This window comes from Excalfactoria chinensis, chromosome 4 (genome assembly GCF_039878825.1).
Source record: "Excalfactoria chinensis isolate bCotChi1 chromosome 4, bCotChi1.hap2, whole genome shotgun sequence".
Lineage (NCBI taxonomy): Eukaryota > Metazoa > Chordata > Aves > Galliformes > Phasianidae > Excalfactoria > Excalfactoria chinensis.
Genome location: NC_092828.1, coordinates 80,321,330 through 80,342,354, shown reverse-complemented (window position 1 = coordinate 80,342,354; position 21,025 = coordinate 80,321,330). Strand labels below are relative to the sequence as shown.

The 21,025-nt window shown below is 43.1% G+C and overlaps 1 protein-coding gene and 1 long non-coding RNA gene across 5 annotated transcripts; one reads left to right on the top strand and one right to left on the bottom strand.

Annotated features, from left to right (window-relative positions):
- The first annotated feature begins 347 nt into the window (after positions 1–347).
- ZC4H2 (zinc finger C4H2-type containing) lies at positions 348–16,187 on the top strand. Of its 4 annotated transcripts, none has more exons than XM_072336273.1 (6): positions 352–621; positions 6,825–6,995; positions 9,275–9,446; positions 10,443–10,615; positions 11,162–11,324; positions 12,276–16,187. In XM_072336273.1, the coding sequence occupies exons 3-6, from the start codon at positions 9,291–9,293 to the stop codon at positions 12,387–12,389; spliced, it is 606 nt and encodes a 201-aa protein (XP_072192374.1). In that variant the 5' UTR covers positions 352–621; positions 6,825–6,995; positions 9,275–9,290; the 3' UTR covers positions 12,390–16,187. The 4 variants fall into 4 exon arrangements, 3 of the variants coding, with proteins under 3 accessions (XP_072192375.1, XP_072192374.1, XP_072192373.1); XR_011903513.1 differs by lacking the exon at positions 6,825–6,995 and having other exon boundaries at positions 353–621; positions 12,276–12,517; positions 13,224–16,187; XM_072336272.1 differs by lacking the exon at positions 6,825–6,995 and having other exon boundaries at positions 353–621.
- LOC140252013 (uncharacterized) lies at positions 680–2,261 on the bottom strand. The gene is made up of 3 exons (XR_011903514.1): positions 2,225–2,261; positions 1,356–1,463; positions 680–1,276 (listed from the first exon to the last, which is right to left on the bottom strand). It is a non-coding gene; the product is annotated as an uncharacterized lncRNA (long non-coding RNA).
- Positions 16,188–21,025: the final 4,838 nt, after the last annotated feature.

Below are 21,025 nucleotides of genomic sequence, written 5' to 3'. Positions count from 1 at the left end.
AATACAAAAGAAAATTCTAAAGAACAAGATATAACTCTACTGAACTCCAGATTCTCTCCTAAATCAGAACACCTAGAAGAACACAGCATAGTAGTAATAATGGCTATAGCATGCGTTGGGGGGGGGAGGGGGGGGAGCGGGAGGAGGGAAGGAAATGTACATCAAAATCACCATCACATCAAATAATCCCTTCACGCTTATTCCATGATTTTAATGAAATGCCTAATATTGTACAGACAAGGAGGGCACCTCATTCCCTCTTTGCACTCCTAACAACCTTTGACGTAAGGAGGAGAGACAAGCTGATTTAAAATGCACTTGCAGGAAGAAGGATGAGGAGAAGCTCTGCTTTGCATTGTGGGTGTTGTAGTCTTTCTGCCGACTGTCTGCCTAGGCAGTTTGAGGAAGCTGGACTCTAAGTCCCATAGCTCCCACTAGAGCCTACCGCACAGGCTCAGAGACCATACGCTAGGAGGGGGTGAATACGTTGTGTCTATTGTATGTGTTTTTTATTTTCCCCCTGGCATTTTGTACATTCCACAGTAGATTTAAATCCGGAGTGAAAAGTATGGCAGATGAGCAAGAGATCATGTGCAAACTCGAGAGCATCAAGGAGATCAGGTATGTTTGCTTTGTGCTGCATCAGTTACGTGAAGCAGCTTTCTCCTCGGGGAAGTGAAGTAGTTGCATCGATCTGAAAGTAGCTATTGTGCTACTGAGGGAAAGAAAACCACCCCAGGCTTTATGATAAGAGCTAAAAATACATTTTTCTAGTTAGAAAAGGCACATCTAGAGCTGGGAAATGGTAGTGGAATGTGCAGCAAACGGCAGCAATGGTTGTAGGTTTCCAGAGAATTAGCTCGTTAATACCATAACAAGGAAAAGCATGTAGGTGGGAAAGGCAGATTCAGCCCCGTGCAGCTGGGGGAGAGGTGTTCGGCTGTGGATGCTTTCTCTTAAACTCTTCGGATTATAATTTCTCTTTCCCAGGTCTCTCTGTTGTAAATTTACTATTTTGCCTCATCCGATCTCACCATTCTCCCTCCGCCGGCAGGAGCCTTAACAGGCTGGGAAATGAAGGGGTTGTCACGGAAAGCTGAGGATGGGTGTGCCCCAAGGAATGGCATGGAGTAAGCGTCTGAGCAGGACTGGGACGGCTGAGTGCAGTGAGGCTGAGACTCGGGGGTGGTCGTGGGGCTGCTCAGCTGCCAGGGCAGAGGAGGCTGTACTGCTCTAAGATTGCGGCCTGTTGGGGAGCGTGGAGTGTGTGTGTCTGCTGGAAGAGGGAAGCGTCTGAGCCTGTGAAGCAGTCAGTGCTTAAGACAGGCAGGGAAAGATAGCAGAAGCCTTCCTACCTGCTGTTTCTGGCTACCACTCCGAAGAGATGATCAGAGCTGTGTGCCGAGGTGGTGATGAACAGGGAAACACCAGCACTAGACTTTTTCTGTCATCATCTGGAGGATCTGCAATAAAGGCAGGCAGCTGGCTTGCTCTGCTGTTCTGTGCAATGTGATACAACAGGAATTTGTATATAGTGCTCTCCATACAGCATATCTAACAGGATGCATTGAAAGAGGAAGGGATCATACACAACAATTCATGGCATCATTTGCTCAGAGATATGTTATTCTAAGCTTTAGGTGTGACATAATCATTCTTGGACTTGGGACTAAGTAAGGCCTAAGCTGTCAATATTTAGCAGAAATTAATGTATCCAAAGCCAGAACATCTTACAAAGAAAGTGTGGGCAGCAGTCTGAAATGAAGCTGGGAGCTGAAGGTGGGTAAACGTCCAAATGGCAAGAAGTGTTTTGGAGCATGACAGCTGAAGAGAGGCTGTTGGTGGGTATGTTTGCAGAATAGGCAGTGGACAAAGGAGCTGCTGCCTGTCTCTGCACGAAAGTTGCTTTAGGGATGTCCTTCTGCCTGGCACCTCTAATAAGCACTCTTTACCCATGTAATGAGGTGAAGAAGGCAACAGTGTATGGACCTTCGCTGTTTTCGTGCTATACCATGAAGATGAACAAATATCAGGCAAAAATATTCATGTGTCTAGCATTCCAAGACTACATGTAGGGAAAGCTGGGATAGTACCTGCTTTGCAGAGTAAGAACAGTGCTTTTCTACTCAGATATGTTCTTTTACATTTGTAAGGGTGGCTAGTATAAAGATGTTAACAAAGATGATGGTAAATATTCAAAGGTTATATGCAAAGGAAAACTCACCTATGTCGATGCCTCATCTGGAAAAGCTGGGGCAGCCTTCACTGGGGAGCTGCCTCAGTGGGGATCAGCCCTTAAATGAGGTCTTAGAGGAGGTGGAGTCAAGCTCCATCCCTTCTGGGAGCACAGCTACATTACTCTCACCTGTGCTCCCGCAGCTGACCCAACATTTGCCTCAGCTGATTAATCAGAGGTTCAGGCTGTGATTACCGATTTCCCATACGCTCCACCCCTTCACAGCATGAACCAATAATTAGGTGAGTTTTCCCTTATTACAGAGACCCAACGTGACACTGATACAATTTCCCATCGCAATGAATGTTGATGTAATTCGGATGATGATTGGATGGATGTTCACAATCTTCCATGGGCCAGTGCTTGATAGATGTTACTGGAGACAAGCCATCTTAAGGTGCAAGTCTATCTGCATTTCATCAGTCCAAACGAAACATCCTCTGATGGTTCTAGAGGCTTAGAGTCTAAGGGGAGTAATACAAATGTTTCAAGGGTACTAGGAGGGGAAGGTCCACCCTCCAAGGCAAGATACAGGCCGTATTCTTATCTTGGGTCAGTACTTATGCTTGTACCAGATTATGCCCCAGCTGCTGATACCATACCCTCTGGCAAGATATCTGTGGCTGTATAACTATCTGGCACCAGAGGAGGAGTCTTAATCTGCCATAGGGACATGATAGGTGTCCCTTTAGCAATGAAGATCGGAGTATTGACCACAATGTCAGTACGCCATGTACCTACCACCAAGAGGGTTACTGAACCCCCACCTCCAATAATCTCCCCCAAGGTGCAAGTAGGCCACACCATTTGGGTCCTACCTGCACCTTCCAGGGCCAATTTATCTTATGGATTCCTGATTCTGAATTCTCAGGGGCAGGGAGCAGAAGATTATTTTCATTACCAACCTGTGGTCTTACCTGATTATCAGTACCCATAATTTGGATCCTAAGAGGGGAGGCCCATATAGTTTGCAGTATTTTTAGGGCACTGGGTCTGCCATCTCGAGGCCTTTCATTCAGGTCCCGCAGGGTTTCGTATAGTCTTTTTGTCCACCCCTGCAGAGACTGGGAGTCTGTCTTCAGGAAGCCTTGAGGATACCACTGTAATGTTCAATAAGGTCTGCCACTGTTGTGTTGTATGGTAGGTGGAATCGCCATTCAATGTTGTTTTCTTCTGCCCAGTGCTGTATCATCGCACCAGTAAAATGAGTCCCTTGGTCACTCTCGATAACTTGAGGTGTCCCATAGGTAGACATCAATTTAGTAAGTGCCTTGATGGTATACACCTGATTTGCTTTTGGCACTGGATAGGCTTGCAGCAGTCCACTTACGGTGTAGACGCAGGTCAGGGCATATCTTGCCCCCTCAGACCGAGGGAGGGGCCCAATGTAATCAACCTGCCATCTTTGAAGAGGACTGTATCCTCTAACAATGTGGGATGTTGTTTCGGGCAACGGTCTTGGTCTCATCTTTAAGCAAGCGTCGCAATCCTGACACACTCGGACAATATCAGATAGTTGTACAGGCAGCCCCCATGCTTTAGCGGCTGCCACATTATCTTTTGTTCAGCATGCTGTAGTTCCTGATGTAACCAACGGGCAACATTTTCGGATTGTGAGTTCTCAATCCATCGGATTTGGGCCAGTGTGTCAGCTTCATCGTTTCCTGGTGACTGCAGGGGTTGATGACCAGAGACATGGTAGACACGTACTGTCCTGTGTTTGACTGTATTCCAAATGTCTACCCACATGTCTTTACCCCAAATCGGTCGGGCGTGGATGGTCCATTCCTGGGTAGCCCAATGCGTAATCCACAGAGTAAGCCCCTGGTACACAGCCCAACTATCTGTACAGATATTCAGAATACTGTCACCAGGTTCTTTAGTTATAACCATACACACGGCTCGCAATTCTGCCCATTGGCTGCTCTGACCATCCCCCTCATCAAACCAGATTGTCTCAGTAGAGGGATGGTATGCTATCGCTCGCCACTTACTTGGGTTGCCTTTGCTGGATCCATCCGTATACCAGGCATCTTCAGGAATAGGATATCTTTCTTCCTGAACGGGACTCTTCTCTGGTGGAGTGACCATCAGTTCTTTTGGTGCATCACTGTGATACATCACTGGGCCTAGGATTTTCTGTAGTTCTTTAAGTGGAGATGAAGACAGGCTACTTCTCTGGCTCAGATAGGCAACCCATCGTGCTACCATTTGTGCTTGGGCCACCCCTGTCTTAGGAAGGTGGGTCAAATCCCTTACCCACCCCTGGATTGGTAACGTAGTTTTAACTATGACTTCTGCTGTTTGTGTTATTGGCTCTACTGCTTGTAACGCTGAATAGGCAGCCAATAACCGTTCCTCAATCATGCTGTATCTTTCCTCTGCTCCGTGCCAAACCTGAGACCAAAATCCAATGGGGGCTCGAACAGAACTCTGGCGTTGCCACAGGCCCCAGTCAAAACCATCCTGGGTAACATGAACATCTAATTCAGCAGGGAGGGTAGGGTCAAATATACCCAATGCTTGAGCTTGTTTAACTGCCAGTTTTGCCTGTTGGAAAGCATCCTGTTCTACCTTCCCCCAGTCCCATGACTGACCCTTCTTAGTAAGTTTGTACAATGGCCTCAGTAGCTGTGCTAAATAAGGTATAAAGGAGCGCCAATACCCCAATATACCCAAAAATTCTTGCAGCTGCTTCGGTGTCGTAGGGACTGGAAATGCCTGGACCTTATCTACTACCGCGCTGGGTAGTACTTTGATTTTCCCAGACCAAACTACTTCCTGGAATTTCACAGATAACCCTGGACCTTGCACCTTCTGTAGGTTTATAGCCCACCCTCTTTTCTGCAGATAAGCTGTCAACAAATCTGCTGCTTGTCCCACCGCCTCTAATGAATCGGATGTTAACAGGAGATCATCAATATAATGATATAAATTGACATTATCCGGCTTTTCCCAATTAGCCAGATCACACACCACTAAATTATGACAATAGGTGGGAGAATGCACATACCGTTGTGGTAGGACCTGGAAAGTCCACTGCCTGCCTTCCCATGTAAATGCAAACTGATCTTATGATTCTTCACTGATTGGAATACTGAAGAATGCATTTGCTAAGTCTAGGACACAGTGGTATGTTTTAATTTCTCTGCTTAGTGTGTCCATTAGGGAGGCAATATTGGGTACGGCCGCATGAATGGGCGGCGTGACCTTATTCAGTTCTCTATAATCTACTGTCATTCTCCATGTTTCATCCAGCTTTTGCACTGGCCATATTGGGAAGTTGTGTGGGCTATGTGCAGGTCTTATAATACCTACTTTCTCTAACTCCTGCACCATCTTTGTTATTTCATCCTGCCCACCTGGGAGTCTGCATTGTTTTACATTAGTAATCTGGCGTGGCTTCGGCAGACAAATAGGCTCATGTTTTGCATGGCCTCTCAATATTGTCTGTATTGCTTGGATACTAATGCATCTCTGTCAGAGCTGAAATTCTCCCACCGTTGTGTGGAGAGCCAAGCCCCACAAGATATCAATCCCCAATATATACTCTGGAATTGGGGCAATGGATACCTTATACTCCCATGGTGGGAGGCGCCCAACCCCCAGTTTTACCCAGGTTTGGGTGACTGGAATGGTCTGTCCCCCAAAGCCTCCAATCATCACTCTATTGCCTTTGAATTTTGTTGGGTCTCCATATATTATAGATGTTTCTGGCCCAGTATCCACTAGGGCCATAACTTTTTGTATATTCTTCCGGGACCAATATATTGTTAGTTCTACATAGGGTCTCCGGTCCCATCTGGAGGTCCTAGGAGGACTGACATCCCTCATCATGCCATGAACTGGGCTAGATTCAAATCTTTTACCTCTGATGTCTCAGGTATCGTGACCCGAGACACTTGAGGCAGTTTCTTTTTTCTACTGGGAACAATGAAATCCTCCAAGTTCCAAGTTACTGTTGGCTGTCGTTCTATAATTCTTACCATTGGTCTTTTAGGGTAGTTTTGGAATTTTTGTTCATTCTTCAGCTGCTTCCACAGCTGAAGGAGAATATGGTTGGGCTGACGATCAATTTTTGTAAATTGAACGCCTGCCCAAAGAAGATCATTAAACATTTGTTTTTGGGACACTCTTATGGGTCCCAACTGAGGGGTTCGCAGGGCTGGTCTCCTAGTTCAAGTTACTGGAAAGACCTCAGCATCTTCTATTACCCTACTATTGCACTTAGTTTGTAAACGCTCTGTCTCCCCCAGATCCGCTACCAATTGAGCAGCTTGTGGAACTGCTGCTTCCGAAGCCACTAATGAATTTAATATGGAAACTAATGTTCCATACATATGTGAGGGAGCTTGTTGCAATATTAGGTCCCTCATCCCCGCAGAAAATTTTACCATGTCGGGGCTGTCGAACATGATATTGCCCACCACTTGTAAAGGACCCCATTGTTCAACAATAGTTGCAACTTGGAAATATGGGGATCCCGTGAATCCAGGGATTTGCCCCTTTCCTAAGGGGGTGACCTTCTCCCCCTTGAACCAATTAAACATATTCCATAAGAAAGACATCTTTTTTCCTGTATCCACAGGCTCCTGGCTGGCTCGCCAAATGTGTTTGATGGAATCCTGGAATCTGATTCTGAAAACCTACTTTCCTGGATGTGTACAAATATATACAATTAGCATGGAATTACTGCTGTCAGTAAAAGTGTAAGCCCCCAGTCCAGATGTATCTGCACATACTTATTGACATGCATTAAGTAAGTTAACTTAATCCTAGCTGTAAAATTAAGCAAATGTGTAAAGACTGGACCCTAGTGTTCTGACCAGGAGAAGATCAGAGAGTGTGTGTGAACTTATCCACAGCAGATGCCAGCTTCACTGCTTAATGTCATATTGGGACACAAATTACTACTGTTATCTTTGCAGTCGAAGAACTTAAATAAAAGGGCAAAGAACAAGAGGGCAGAATTTATTAGGCAGTATAGAAATCACAATATTGGTTTTTGTTTCAGAGTGTCATTGCCTGTTACCTGATGCTAATATAAGGGGCTTTAATAATGTGCACTTTTTCTTTCCTAATACTAAAAGTTAATCATTTGAACTGAAATAATCCCCTGTAATTCATTTAGTGTAGCAGTTTGGCAGAGGATAGCTGCCCATGCCTAGTAACAGTGTGGAAGGTAATCTGTTTCCATCCCGTTAGGTGAATGCGTGTCATAAACACAAGAGTGGAAACTCGAAACAAATCCTCCTAGTTTCAGCAATCAAAGCTGCCACTAATAAATGAGTGTTTTAAATAAATGGTGTCTGGTGAAAACAAGTGTAAATGTTTAGATTATACTTTTAATGGGGTATTTCCACATTTAAAATGGAGGAAAGCAATGACCTCTTTTATGAGTATAACTTCAATATTTATAGTAAGTATTGCTGTACAGCAAATGAAAAAAAAAAAACAAAACAAAAAAAAACAACTTGCTAAATAAATCTTTGTCCATAAATCCCTGTAAATATTGGGTATGTATAAGTGCAGCTTGGTTTTGTTCAAAGGTTTCTTTTTAAAAACATACTGTGTATATTTTAAGAAACTTTACATATTTAGGTGATCTCCTCCTCTAGCTGTGTGACATGTCATCTTCACCCTACTTTTGATTCCTAATCAAGTTTCGAAGGTTGGAATTAGTCCAGCTGTCTACCCCACCATGTTGCCTGCTAAACCATCTACCCTTTCCTTGAACACCTCCAGAGTGGGTGACTACACCACTTCCCTGGGCTACCTAGTCCAATACCTAACCACTTTATCTGAGAAAAAAATCTTCCTGATATCCACCATAAAAAAGTTATTTATGATACTGTTTTTATCTACTGTAGCTTCATAAGCTCCTGAAGTAAGAGAGGGAACGTCTGGAGCTGTAATTCTTGGAATAGATGACCACAGCTGGTTGTCCCAGGGACTGACCAAGCTTTCTGCCTTGGTCTTCAGCAAGTGGTGGAAGCCTGTTGTGCCGATTCCTTGTGGTGTCTCAGTGATGTCTCAGGCAGTCAATAAAAAGGTTGCAAAAACTTGGGGCATAAGCATATGTTGCACCAATTGAGGCTAATTGGGAAAACAGGAGCAAGGGGACTGAGAGGATTCACAGTCACAATGTGAGTGTTCCCAAGAAGAAGGGTGACAGAGGGGAAGCTCTGGTCAAAGAAAATAATCTATTATAGATGTCTGCCATGTACTTTAAAGACTAGCACTCAGACTAGCTCTAAAATTTTGTTGGAATGAGAAGAAACAGGATTGGTGTGAAATCCTTGTTCTTAGCTTTTACTGCTCATCTGGAAGTCCACTCCTTGTAATCTACAGAGTACATTCTAGTCATCTTTGCTCTTCATGTTGAAATTGAATCAAACTTGCTCCACGTTGCGTGAGGATGAGGAAACTGAAATACAATACACAAACTCCCTTTTCCCCTGCCCTTTCTTACATTGTGTCCATAGGAAGTCTGCTGTGTAGTGAACTTGAAAACAAATCTGGAGATCGATGTAGTAGGTGTTATGTGACTAGAAAGGAATTCTGCATTCTTGTTTGATTCACACAAGGTGAAGCAAGGGATCCCAGAAGTCTTTATTACGTGTTTGAAAAGTGATATTGTAGGCTGTTCTTATAAATGCTGAACTGTTGTTGACTTATTGGTTATGGCATGTTGTATTCTGACCTCTGGTACAGAAAAAATAACTAACACGTTGTGAATGTGACCAAGAGCAAGAACATGCTGTTTGCTCTGCTCAGCAAACTGGACAACTGCTGGATCATGACAGCAGTATTTTGTTCTGCTTCTTAAGGATAAATAAAAAACAAACCAGAATGCAGGATGTGTGCAGAAACATTTGCAAATATATGGGAGGTACTCGATAGGTGTTATTTTTCACCCATGTCTATTACTGATGCCTGCTTTGTATGTTCATTCACCTACAACATGACGCCTCACAAAAATATTTTACCATTACTTACTGCTGTCCCTCTGTATTTGTAATTATTTTTGTGATCCAGGAATAAGACTTTACAGATGGAAAAAATAAAGGCACGACTAAAAGCAGAGTTTGAAGCCCTGGAGTCTGAGGAGAGGCACCTGAAAGAATACAAACAAGAAATGGACCTGCTTTTGCAAGAGAAGATGGCACATGTGGAGGAGCTGCGTCTGATTCATGCTGATATTAATGTGGTATGCAGCAGTCCAGGTGCAGACAGTCTATGACAGTTGTATGTGAATAAGGCTGCAAGTTGTAGAATTACATGTCAGTGTACAATTACCGGTACAATTATCAGCACTTTAGAACACAATGCCATTCTAGGATCCTACAAAGTAAATTTAATATAGGAAATCTTTTTTTTTGTTCCCTGTCTGCTTTGCCTGAGGTATGTTACGATGTTGGCATGGAAGGTATTTGGATGAAGATGACCATTGTAGAATGTCACCAGTAGTCAAAGTAACTTCATTCTGGCAGTTTCTGGCAGAAAATGATTCTTTTAGTCTTTTCTCATTTATCAGCTAGAGGCAGCTAGTTGGGATTTTTGACTGTTTTTTTTTATGTTGTTGTTGTTGTTGTTTTGGAAGAAAAGATATTTTGGGAAAATGTGTGATATTTGTGAAGCTGTTACAAAAAGAGCTGATCTTCATCACTGAGTGGAACCACAAGACATTACCTCAGTACAGTAAGAAGGACCAGTCTGAAAGGAGTTAATACAAATAAGAGAAAAACAGCTTATAAAGAAGGAATATTGGTCAACTAGAAGGGCTAAGTTCATTATTTTAGGGCACTGACCTGACTGTACCATGAATTTTAGCTCTGAAGGTATCTATGCTTTGCACCACAGACAAAACATTCTCACATTACAAGCAAGTACGAGCTATGCACATGAAAGTTTCTGTTCCTCTACCCAGTTGTGTAACTTTTCTCAGTAAGTTTCATCCTCTCTTTCTTTTCTCTAACATGGTCTTTTTCTGCCTCTTTTTCCATTTACTGCAGTAAGAGGAGCAGGAAACTTTTTTTAGCTTGCTAATTAACTCCTAACCAAAACTCTTTGCTTCGCTATTGTGTTGTTTTCTGTCTTTTCCAACTTGGGTGAGAAATAGCTTTTCTTTTTGACACAGTTTCTTTGCTCAGAGAGCTATTGAAAGAATTGTCCTTTTAAAAACATATTTATCCTTCTGTTTCAGATGGAGAATACTATCAAGCAGTCTGAGAATGATCTCAATAAACTCTTGGAATCAACTCGTCGCCTGCATGAGGAGTACAAACCTCTAAAGGAGCATGTGGATGCTCTGCGAATGACACTGGGCTTGCAGAGGCTGCCAGATTTATGTGAGGAAGAAGAGAAACTGTCCCTTGAGTAAGTCTCTAAAGCTGTCAGACTTTACACCATTTTTTGATTCTACTGATTATTTTGCCATTTTATTTTTGTTGGCAGATGGAAGAAAGGACTTGAGAGGCATTGGATTTGTTCAGAAATAGTTTTCCATTGAAAGCAGCTAGACACTACAAAGTATTTATGCATCTATTATATTAAAATATTAACTTCAACAGAATGAAGTATAAGCATAGGTTTTCAGAAGTGAATCTAACACTATTAAACATTAAGTATGTGCATTATTCATTTTATAGCCTATTAGATTTATATTCAGTTATAAATCAAGATGCATTAGAAACTTAGAGTCGTTGCCATTCTTCTGAAATCTTTCTGATATGTACAAATGCAGAGGAAAATACTAACAATTATATTTGCAGACTAAATGTGTCTAAATGTAGGCAATTTGACTCTACTGGAAGAACGTAACATGGAAATACAAACCATTGTACTTTAACACAAATCTTTCCATAATAATGGCGTAGTCCAGAAGGTGCTTATTTTTAATTATTTATTTATTTATTGGTCTAGCTACTTTGAAAAGCAGAAAGCAGAATGGCAGACAGAACCACAGGAGCCTCCCATCCCAGAGTCTCTGGCTGCAGCTGCGGCAGCTGCCCAACAACTGCAGGTGGCTAGGAAGCAAGATACCAGACAGACAGCAACGTTCAGACAACAGCCACCTCCAATGAAGGTTAGGAAATTGAATGTGCTGTTTTTTTTTTCTTTTGTGTCACTGGAATATGCAGTGCTTGTAAACTTGATCAGTATTTACAAAAAGGAAAAACAATGTGCTCTGATTCTGATCCTTTCTGTAGAGGCTCAAATCAGTAGCAACCCTAGTTGACTTAAACTCATCGAGGACTAGGGACAAGGCTCTGCTTTATTTGACTAGTTTATGACCCAAGACACTCCATAGCAATAAAAGACTAATGTATGGATTAATTCAAACTAACCATAAGCACTTAAGGGAGGTGTACTATCATCAACAGTTATGCTCAGCTCTATCTGTGGTCAGTTAAAAAAAAAGAAAGAAGTAATTCTATAGGGGTATCTATCCCAATCAGGTTTCAAAGATTCACTGATTGACGGGTTAAACTGAGGTAAGTAAATTTCATAGTTATGTACTTCATGGTACTTCAAGTTTAGGGTTAGGTTAGCAAAAACCTTTCTGAGAGCAATATGCTGCATTCAAATGGAAGTTAAAGGGTTTAGTATGAAACAAAACAGTAGACTGCTGTATCTTGTGTTGAATATGTAGAATTCATCTAACCACCTCTCTGCCTTGAATTCTGTGGAACTGCAGTCAGCTTTAACTTCTGACTCAGTGAGATGTTACTCACATAGACATCTTTAAAACATGTAAAAAGCTTAAAAATAATGGTAATAATAAAAAAATTTCATGCTGAAAATTTAAATTCAAGCTTGAAGCACGTTTGCTGACTTGTAGCTTCACTTCAATGAGATGTCTTCTTTTTCAGTTGGCTTTGTTTTTCAGAGATCTGAAAATCCAAATTGGCCTTTGAAAGCAAGAAGTCTGTGTTATTTTTTTTCTGTACTGTATCTTAGAATATGATACCCAATAACTAATTTATCAGTGCCACTCTAAATGTTTATAACGAAAGGCTGCAATGTTGCATTTCAGGCCTGTTTGTCCTGTCACCAACAAATACATCGGAATGCACCAATATGCCCGCTTTGCAAAGCAAAAAGTCGATCTCGGAATCCCAAAAAGCCCAAAAGGAAACAGGACGAATGAAACTCAGAAGACTGCTGAGCAAAGTGTGACCTTTTCCAATACCATTCCAGTAGAACTGTAAATGTGGCCAGACTTTACTGAAGTACAGACACAAGTACAACCAACCTATTGTTTTCTATCAATGCAACGTAAGCACAATGTTCCTGTTCTGTTTTAATTTTGTTCTGATTCTTAGGATGTTTTAGGAAAATAATTATTAATGGTGCTACAGTTTAATGTTTCTATCATTCTATTTTTTTGGATTCCTAAGCAATATAGAATTTTTCTTAATTCTTATTCTTATCCTAGGTATCAGGCTATGCTTATTGGCCAAATGCAATTACCACAGATACTTTTATGTCCTGTTTTTCATAGAATTATAGAATGGCTTGGATTGGAAGGGACCTCAAGGATTATGAAGCTCCACCCTCCCTGCCACATGCAGGGCCACCAACCTCCACATTTAATACCAGCCCAGGCTGCCCAGGCCCCATCCAACCTGGCCATGAACACCTCCAGGGATGGAAAGGGCATCCACAGCCTCTCTGGGCAGCCTGTGCCAGCACCTCACCACTCTCTCTGTGAAGAACTTCCCCCTGACATTCAAACTAAATCTTTCCTCCTTCAATTTAAAGCCATTTCCCCTTGTCCTGCTATTACCAACCCTTTCAAATAGTTGACTTTTTAAAGGTAGATGTTACTAAAAGATTATTCAGTCTTCTTCTGATAACAGGAGACCATTTGAAAGGCAGAAAAAAATGGTTGGTTTGTGTTACTAACGAACAATTTATTTTCCAAGCATAGCCTTAGGTATCAAATATTGTGTGTTTTTCCCTTTTCTTTTTTAATTCACAGGAAAAACTGTTTATACAAGAAATCAGTGCACTAAGGACACAAGTGAATTTTGATTTACTGGAGTTTGACTGTACTTTCAATCAAATTTGGCTTAAAGTTTGGAAAAGGGATCCAGTCATAGGCTGTGTATGAATTAACTAAAAATGACAAGATGATAAAGCTTCGCACATGATAAGGTGGTCTTATTTTCAGCAGTCGGAAAACTGAAATGAATACACTAGTGGTCCTTCTAGGCTCTAAGATAAATCCAATATGTCCACAGACTGCAACAGCAGCCATTCTGCACGGCTCCTCTTTCTGGATTCTACAGCAAAAATCTCTTTTGGCAGACATATCCTTGACTGGATTACAGGGAAGTTCAATAACATGTACTGAGAACAGTGCCAACTTAAAAATCATGCAGTTCACCAGAGCTGTTGTGTTTTTGTGTCTTGTTCTTTTTTTTCCCCTAACCAAAACTTCGTATTGTTTTATCTTTTAATAAGCCATTTTGAAATTAGTTTTATTTCAGCCCATGTTTTCTACTTTCTCTGCATGTGTACCAGAAGAATCCTGACTGCAGAATCCTGTAGGTACCTGCCTGTATCTGTTTTCATCTCACATAACAGTTTCTCCCACAGGGAGAGTAGTAGCAACCCAACTATGGAGCTTGGACTTCACAACTTAGCTATTTCTAATTCTAGTTTTGTCACCAACATAGTTGATCTTTGGAACTCTATATTATTTTCACTAACTTCAGGAGACAGGGAGTTCCTGTTTGCATTTGTGTGTCCCCCTCCTACCCCCCTCCCTCCCTTTAATTTTAGACCAAGTTTTCTTCTACTACTATACTAGCATTGTGATATTGGGGAAATTTGCTTGTTAAAAAAGAAGAATGAAGCCCTGAGTCGCTGGTCAGAACTATTCCATATGGTGGGAACTGTATAAATTCACACAAAACGATTTTGCTGTCCAAGTCACATATATTGCCATTAATTTCTGAACTCTGACATAAAATACACAAGTATTTTATTGACTGTAGTCCTATAATTTATGCCAAGCTCAGTCAGTATTCTCCCATTTTAATGTTTCATAACCAAATAAATATCTATAAGCAGGGCAGGCAGAATGTGGACTATATGCCACTGAAAAGATGTAAAGAATGAATTCTGAAAGCTCTGTTACCTAAGGTTGTTCACTGGGAGTTAGTGATGATGGAAGATGGTGTGACCTGATGCTTCCTTTACCACATGGCAGTAGTGCCCCAACTCTCTATGCATATTTCCTAACACAAGCTGTGTTCTGGTTTTATATGTCAGAGAGACTGTATGCTCTACACCTTGCTCAGAGCAATTCCTGTTGAGATTAAAGGAGGATATACAAAGGGTTGAAGACTATCATATGGACTTCTTCAATCTGCATGCATTAAAGCAGCATACTTTTGTGATAGATATTCTTAAATTTAAGAACTAGTGACATTGAAGAATGAGTGAATGGCTTGCAATGAAGTAGTGTGTGTAGAAGTGTAGACTGATTTACAGTCCTGAAATAGATGGGAGTTAGTCCTAGCTGTTCTTATTTCACTATTGCTTTGCCAGGTTCTTTATTTCTTGGGGATCTCTAGAGGTCTAGACTGGAGCATGCTTAAGAATGCCCCATTTCCTAATTTTGTATGACAGTTTAGTATTATTGCTTTTGTTTTAAACTAGTCTCTTGTGCCCTTGTGTTGAACAAGGTTTTGTTATTTTTAAAAAAGGAAAAAAAACAAAATAATATGTATATGACATCTTGTATTTCTGTCAATCACGTATTTCAGTTTATAAATCTGTTTGCACATCCTTTCTCAAGTTCAGTCATACGAAAAGTGAGTTTTGGTTGAGAAAGAGTCAAACTCTTCCAATGAGACAAAAATCCATGTTGTACGTTAAAGGGTGTTCGGGGCAGAGGGATGGAGAGAAGCATCTTCTTGGGGAAGTAGTAATCTGTTATCTGGCAGGCAGTTCTCTAAGGAAAGCTGAAGAGCTCCTCTGGTGACAGCCTTGGTGCTTTCCTCTCAGACAGCTTTCTTCAGAGACTTCAGAGACAATATCGATTTCTTGCTCTGTCAGAGGAGGCAGCTGTCTGAAGAACGGTTTTTACTATGAAACTATGGTATTTCTGCTCTCTGAAGCAAAAATGGCCACTTCATTGTACCTAAAGTTCTTTCAGGATATTTCTTCACTTAAATTCATTCATATTCAGGTTAAATTATCTTAATAGCCACAAAGAAACCCTTGCCACATATGCCAAGAGGCTGTTTTAACCCTGAATCCTTTAGAAGACTTTTATATTTCTAACCCATGGTTTGACCCCCGTCATTCCCTTTCCACATATATACAAGTGGCAACAGAATCCCAGGATTTGCTGTAGTTGGTTTCCAGGGTCCTTCCCCAGTTTTTCATCTACCCTGAATGGTGCAGTCCTGTTCTTCTGCAGCCAAATGGGAAAGAGTTCACAAGCGTCTCCCTATCCCCACCACCCAATGTTCACATGAAAAGGGTGAAAACATTTTACTGTGTAAAATGGCTTTACTATAAAAAATATTCAGTTACTAAAACTTGACTGCCAAGGACTCCATGATGTATAAAGAAAATGGAAGCCAAATTCTAATAATTGCAGTTAATGAATTTAACTTTGGCTTTCTAAACAGTGCACGTGGCTTCAAGTTTCATTACCTGCTTTTAAATGAATAGCTGCTGGCATGCTGTTCTGGTCACCAGGCTATTTAAGAAGGCAGGGCTGTACGAGCAGTTCAAATGAAGAACAGAAAGTGCTTTTGCTTATTTTATGGCTTGCTACGTCCCTCGAAGTAGAGTTTTCTTTTAGCTTTTAGGTGTTTTAAAGATACCTGGAGTGTTTCAGTGGTTTCTGTGTTAATTTGTTCCTCTGGCCGGGATTAACCTGTTAACTTCTCTGTACGATGCTTTTTAATAAAATTTTCCTTCACGTCACGCTTTCTTTCTCCCACCGCCCTCAGCAATGACGGGCGAATTAGTGGAGGGAGCGTCTCTCATCCTAACCGCTCAGCGCGTGGCTAGCGCTGCGGTCCTCACCGCTGCCCCCTGCTGAACGGAATCCGGTACTGCAGGCGCTGCCGCACATGCAGAAGGGAAGGGAAGCGGGCGGAGGAACGGACCCCGTGGCAGCGGTGGGAAAGACCCCCGCTTCATCGTCCCGCGCCTCCACTTACTCCCGTGCTGCGCAGCGTTGGAAAGTCACATTTCCCACAATAGCCTGAAACCGACTTTGTTGACGGGCTGTTGGATACCCAGAGAGGTGCGGGCAGCGCATGCAAACGTGAGCACTCACCGTATGTGATGGCACCACAGAGGTTCTCAGTGTGCCCCACAATGCTCCGGTGTGGCCGGTGAGCTCTGGGAGCAGTCTTGTGTAGCTGTAGGAACCTCTGTGAGATCGGTGCTCTCATAGCAACGTTCCCCAACGGTGTTCTGAATTACCCTGCAGCTCAAAGTAGATTTCAAAGACTCACATCCAATGTGCTGTGTCGGCGCTCAGTCAGGTAGAGCTCTCTTGTTGCATCAGGATCGTCTGTTTATTGAGTTCAGCATGAATCTTATATACCATTCACTTACAAACAAGACATTCCTGTTCCTCTAACAGTTTCTCTAATCAGTTAATTGGTCCCAGCTTCTCCCAAACAAAGTGATAAAGGATGAAAGGTTCCTTAAGAATAACAGGATTAACAACGCATATCAATGGAAACTCCTGTCCACCCTTAGAAGCAAGCAGACACTGCTTGCTCTTGGTCTCACACTCTGGTCTTCCAGGGTTTCACAGGTCCATCAAAGAGTCTGATAAGCTCTCTGGGGGACTCAATCACAGATATATCTTCCCCCCACAGTGCTGGAGCAATTTCTGATGCTGAATCCATTAACACAAGTCCAGGTTGCATTCAGGAGTTACTCCAGGATGAGGAACTATTATTCAATAGTTTTCAAGCAGGTAGGAGTTTATTATTAATACTTAATGCTATGTTCCTTTTTCAGCAGTTGCTTTTCTGATCTGTGGTAGCATGCAGTCTGTGTTTGAAAAGTGTTTTTTTAATAGCTACAAGGTGTGATAAGGTTACAGTAGAAGCAGAACGCCGGGCTATGGCAGGAGGAAGGAAGGGGAAGAGCACCGGGAAGAAGGAAGGTTGGAGGAACGGAGGGCAGAAGGACTTCTGAGCTTCTGCAGAGTAGATAGCTCAAGGAACTAGTGCAGTCCGTTCAGACCTTTCGGATCAGGGAGTGCTTGGTAAGGACGGCCCCCCAGGCCTCATTTGGATAAGCTTTCTCTGTGTGCCCAGATTGTGGGCTGTGTAGCTATGCCCAGCTGCACCGCTCCAGCCCAGAGCACACTGCCTGCAGCTTCCTTCCCTCCCGCACAGAGCTCCAGGGGTGATCCTGCAGGTCCCTCTCTGCCCCCAGGATGCTAGACAAGACTTTGGCTATGGGACAGAGGAGTCCCAACATCCTGGTTTCCCTCTGCCCGGGAAGCAGTGGATGCTCTGATTGGATGAGGTGGTAATGAACGGGAAGCAGAGCCACACTCTGACTGGTTGGGCCGAAAAGCAGGAAGTAGTGCCATGTTCTGATTGGTTGGTCTGCAAAGGACAGGAAGCACCAATGCCCACAGTTTAATTGGGCTGAAAAGACCTGGAAGCAGAGCCATGATCTGATTGGTTTGGTTATAAAGTCTGGGAAGCTATGCCAGGCTCTGGCTGGCTGAGCTGAAAAGGGTGTCGTGCTATGCTTTGCTCTGATTGGTTGGGCTGTAAAGAGCAGGTTGCAGCAATTTGCTCTGATTGGTTGGCCTAAAAAAGTCTGTTCTCTGGTAGATTGGTCTGAAAAAGCCCCAAAACAATGTAATGCTCTGATTATTTGGGCTGAAAACGGCAGGATGCAGCAATGTGCTCTGATTGGTTGGGCTGAAAACAGCATAAAGCTGTACTGCACTAGTATTGGTTGGGCTGTTCTGCCCTCTGATTGGTGGGGTTAAAAAAAGGAGGGAACTGGAGTCGTGCTCTGATTTGTTGTGCTGAGACTGGCAGGAAGCTCTGCTGCACTCTGATTGGTTGGTCAGAAAAGAGCGCTATGTTGCTGTGCACTCTGATTGCTTGGGCTGACAACGGTGGGAGGTGGTAAAGTGCTACGATTGGTGTACCTGAAAAGGCCAGGATGAAATGCTGCACTCTGATTGACTGGGATGGAAAGGGAAAAAAGTCTTGCTGTCCTCTGATTGGTTGGGCTGAAAGATGGTAAGATCTGATAATGTTCTCTGATTGGCAGGGATAAAAAGAGGTGGGATGTAGCACTGTACTCTGATTGGGCTGAAGGGGGGAGGGGGAAATGTGATATGGCAGTGCTCTCTGATTGGTAGAGCTGAAAAGGGCAGAAAGCTATTCTGCACAATGAATTGTTGGGCTGAAGGGGGGCAGGGTGGGATCTCCAATGCTGAGGGATGGGATGTGGCACTGTGATTTGAATGGCTGAGTTGAAATGGGGCTGGATGTAGTGCTCTGCTGTTATTGGCTGGGCTGACAAGAGGTAGGAAGTAGTGCTAGGCTCTGATTGGTTGAGCAGAAAAAGCCTGGAAGGTGTGCTATGCTCAGACTGGTAGTGGTGAAAAAGGCAAGGGGTAGATGGAAAGTTTTGTATCCAGTCAGTTACACCACTGCGATTGGCTCCTGCCAGAAGGAGCTGCCTTAACAAGCGGTCACACAAGTGACAACACAAACAAGTGGTTTATCCCGGATAAACAACATAATAAGAATTCTAGCCTTAATTTGATCAAACAATGCATGAGAAGACTACAAAACCCTCAGTAAGTAATGCCGAAAGAATACAATATGTCTTGAATCTCTATTTTGCAAGACATGATGCTAGTTTGAGGTATAGCATCAGGATAGTAAGGAAGATCATTTAGAGTGACAGCAGTGAAGCTCAGTTCTGAAGGAGGCTTCAGCTCTTGCGCTGATGCTGGCAGCAAAAAGTGCCATCGTTCTCAGATCGTTCTCATCGTTCTCATCGTTGCTCTCTCTAAGGAAGTGAGGCAGCAAAACAGAAAACAGGCTGAGGCTTGAAGTTTGGAAAGAAAGCTTGAAGCTTAGAAAGAAAGGCATTTTCAGGCATCTTCAGGACGCTACCAGCTCTGATAGTAATTGCTGCTCAGAGCAATTAGTACTTCTGGGGTTCTCAACCAACTCAGGAATTTGGGGATGGGATGGAGAACTCACAGCCCTAACAAATGATGTTTCCCTTCATCAGCCCCAGACATACCTCTCCTCTGACTTTTCCACATGCAAGAAAGCGGCCTCTCAGGTGCAACTTTTTCCAGCACTGTTTGTTTAGGAATATTGAAGTGTGGGATCTGTTCTTTGCAGGATGTTCTTTCTCACAGCAAAAAGCTTTCTAAGGAGAACAAGAAGCAGCTCTCTGACGTGACAATGCTGAGCAAGCAAAAGGGGAAGGTGTGAAAGCTTTGAGCACCGAGAAGTTTTTCTTCTTGTCGTTGACCAGCCTGGTGTAGTTGGGCAGGCAGATGTTTCAGATGCCTCAAAGCAAATCTGTGGGGTTTGTGGATTCAGTCTTCTTCAGTTCTTTAGGAATGAAGCCATTTTTCTTCAGCCCCATACTTTGTGACTCAGGTGCTATTTTTGATCCAGTGCAACACCTTCCTAAAGTTCTGTACAATCTCAGTCTCTGCTGTCCAGTTACAAGAACTTCCAGCAGGCTGTGAGCTCGGGCTTTACTTTGGCTGGAGCTGGGGTGCTTGGTGCTCATGGCTTCAGTTCTCCGTGATACCGAGTTGCGCCACCTGCTGTCTGGAGCAAATACATGTAATGTCGGAGGAGATGACTCTGCTTTTTGTTTTTCATAGAATCATAGAATCACCAAGGTTGGAAAAGACCTAAAAGATCATCCAGTCCAACCATTCACCTATTACTAATAGCTCCCACTAAACTATGTCCCTCAACACAACATCCAGTCTTTCCTTGAACACCCCCAGAGTTGGTGACTCCACCACCTCCCTGCACAGTCCATTCCAGTGCCTGACCACTGAGAAGTAATACTTCCTAATGTCCAGCCTGAATCTCCCCTGCTGCAGCTTGAAACCATTCCCCCTATCACTAATGACATGAGAAAAGAGGCTGACCTCCAGCTCACCACAACCTCCCTTCAGGAAGTTATAGAGAGCAATGAAGTCTCCCCTGAGCCTCCTCTTCTCCTGGTTGAACATTCCCAGCTCCTTCAGCCTCTCCTCATATGGCCTGTGCTCCAGACCCCTCACCAGCTTTGTTGCCCTCCTCTGAACACGTTCCAGGGCCTTGATATCTTTCTTGCAGTGAGGGGCCCAAAACTGGACACAGTACTTGAGGTGCGGCCTCACCAGTGAGGGGTGAGTACAGGGGAACCCTGAGTACAGGGGAACAATCACCTCTCTGCTCCTGCTGGCAACACTGTTTCTGATGCAAGCCAGGATGCTATTGGCCTTCTTGGCCACCTTTTTATACCCACACTTTTAAAATATGAGGATGGAAGATGCCATCAAACAGGCAGTGTCTAAAAGTAGATGCTTCATTCTCTGCTGCTATTGTTTCCCATGGCGGAACATAGGAATGGCTTCAGTCACTGATTGCTTACTTGCCTGTTTTAAATACTGATAGAAACATACCAATCTTTCTCTTCTGTCTATGTTAAGCTGTTTTTTTGTGTGTTGTACTCTCGAACAGAACAGACAGCTGGAGCTGGAGAAGTTGCTCAAGAGGTGGCTATGGGCAA

What these genes read in the sequence shown, in the direction of transcription:
- ZC4H2 (XM_072336272.1), top strand. Translation starts at nt 569, where the DNA reads ATGGCAGATGAGCAAGAGATCATGTGCAAACTCGAGAGCATCAAGGAG. An exon ending in TTCATGCTGATATTAATGTG is followed by an intron (nt 9,447 to 10,442) that starts GTATGCAGCAGT and finishes CTTCTGTTTCAG; the next exon opens with ATGGAGAATACTATCAAGCA. An exon ending in GAAGAGAAACTGTCCCTTGA is followed by an intron (nt 10,616 to 11,161) that starts GTAAGTCTCTAA and finishes TTATTGGTCTAG; the next exon opens with CTACTTTGAAAAGCAGAAAG.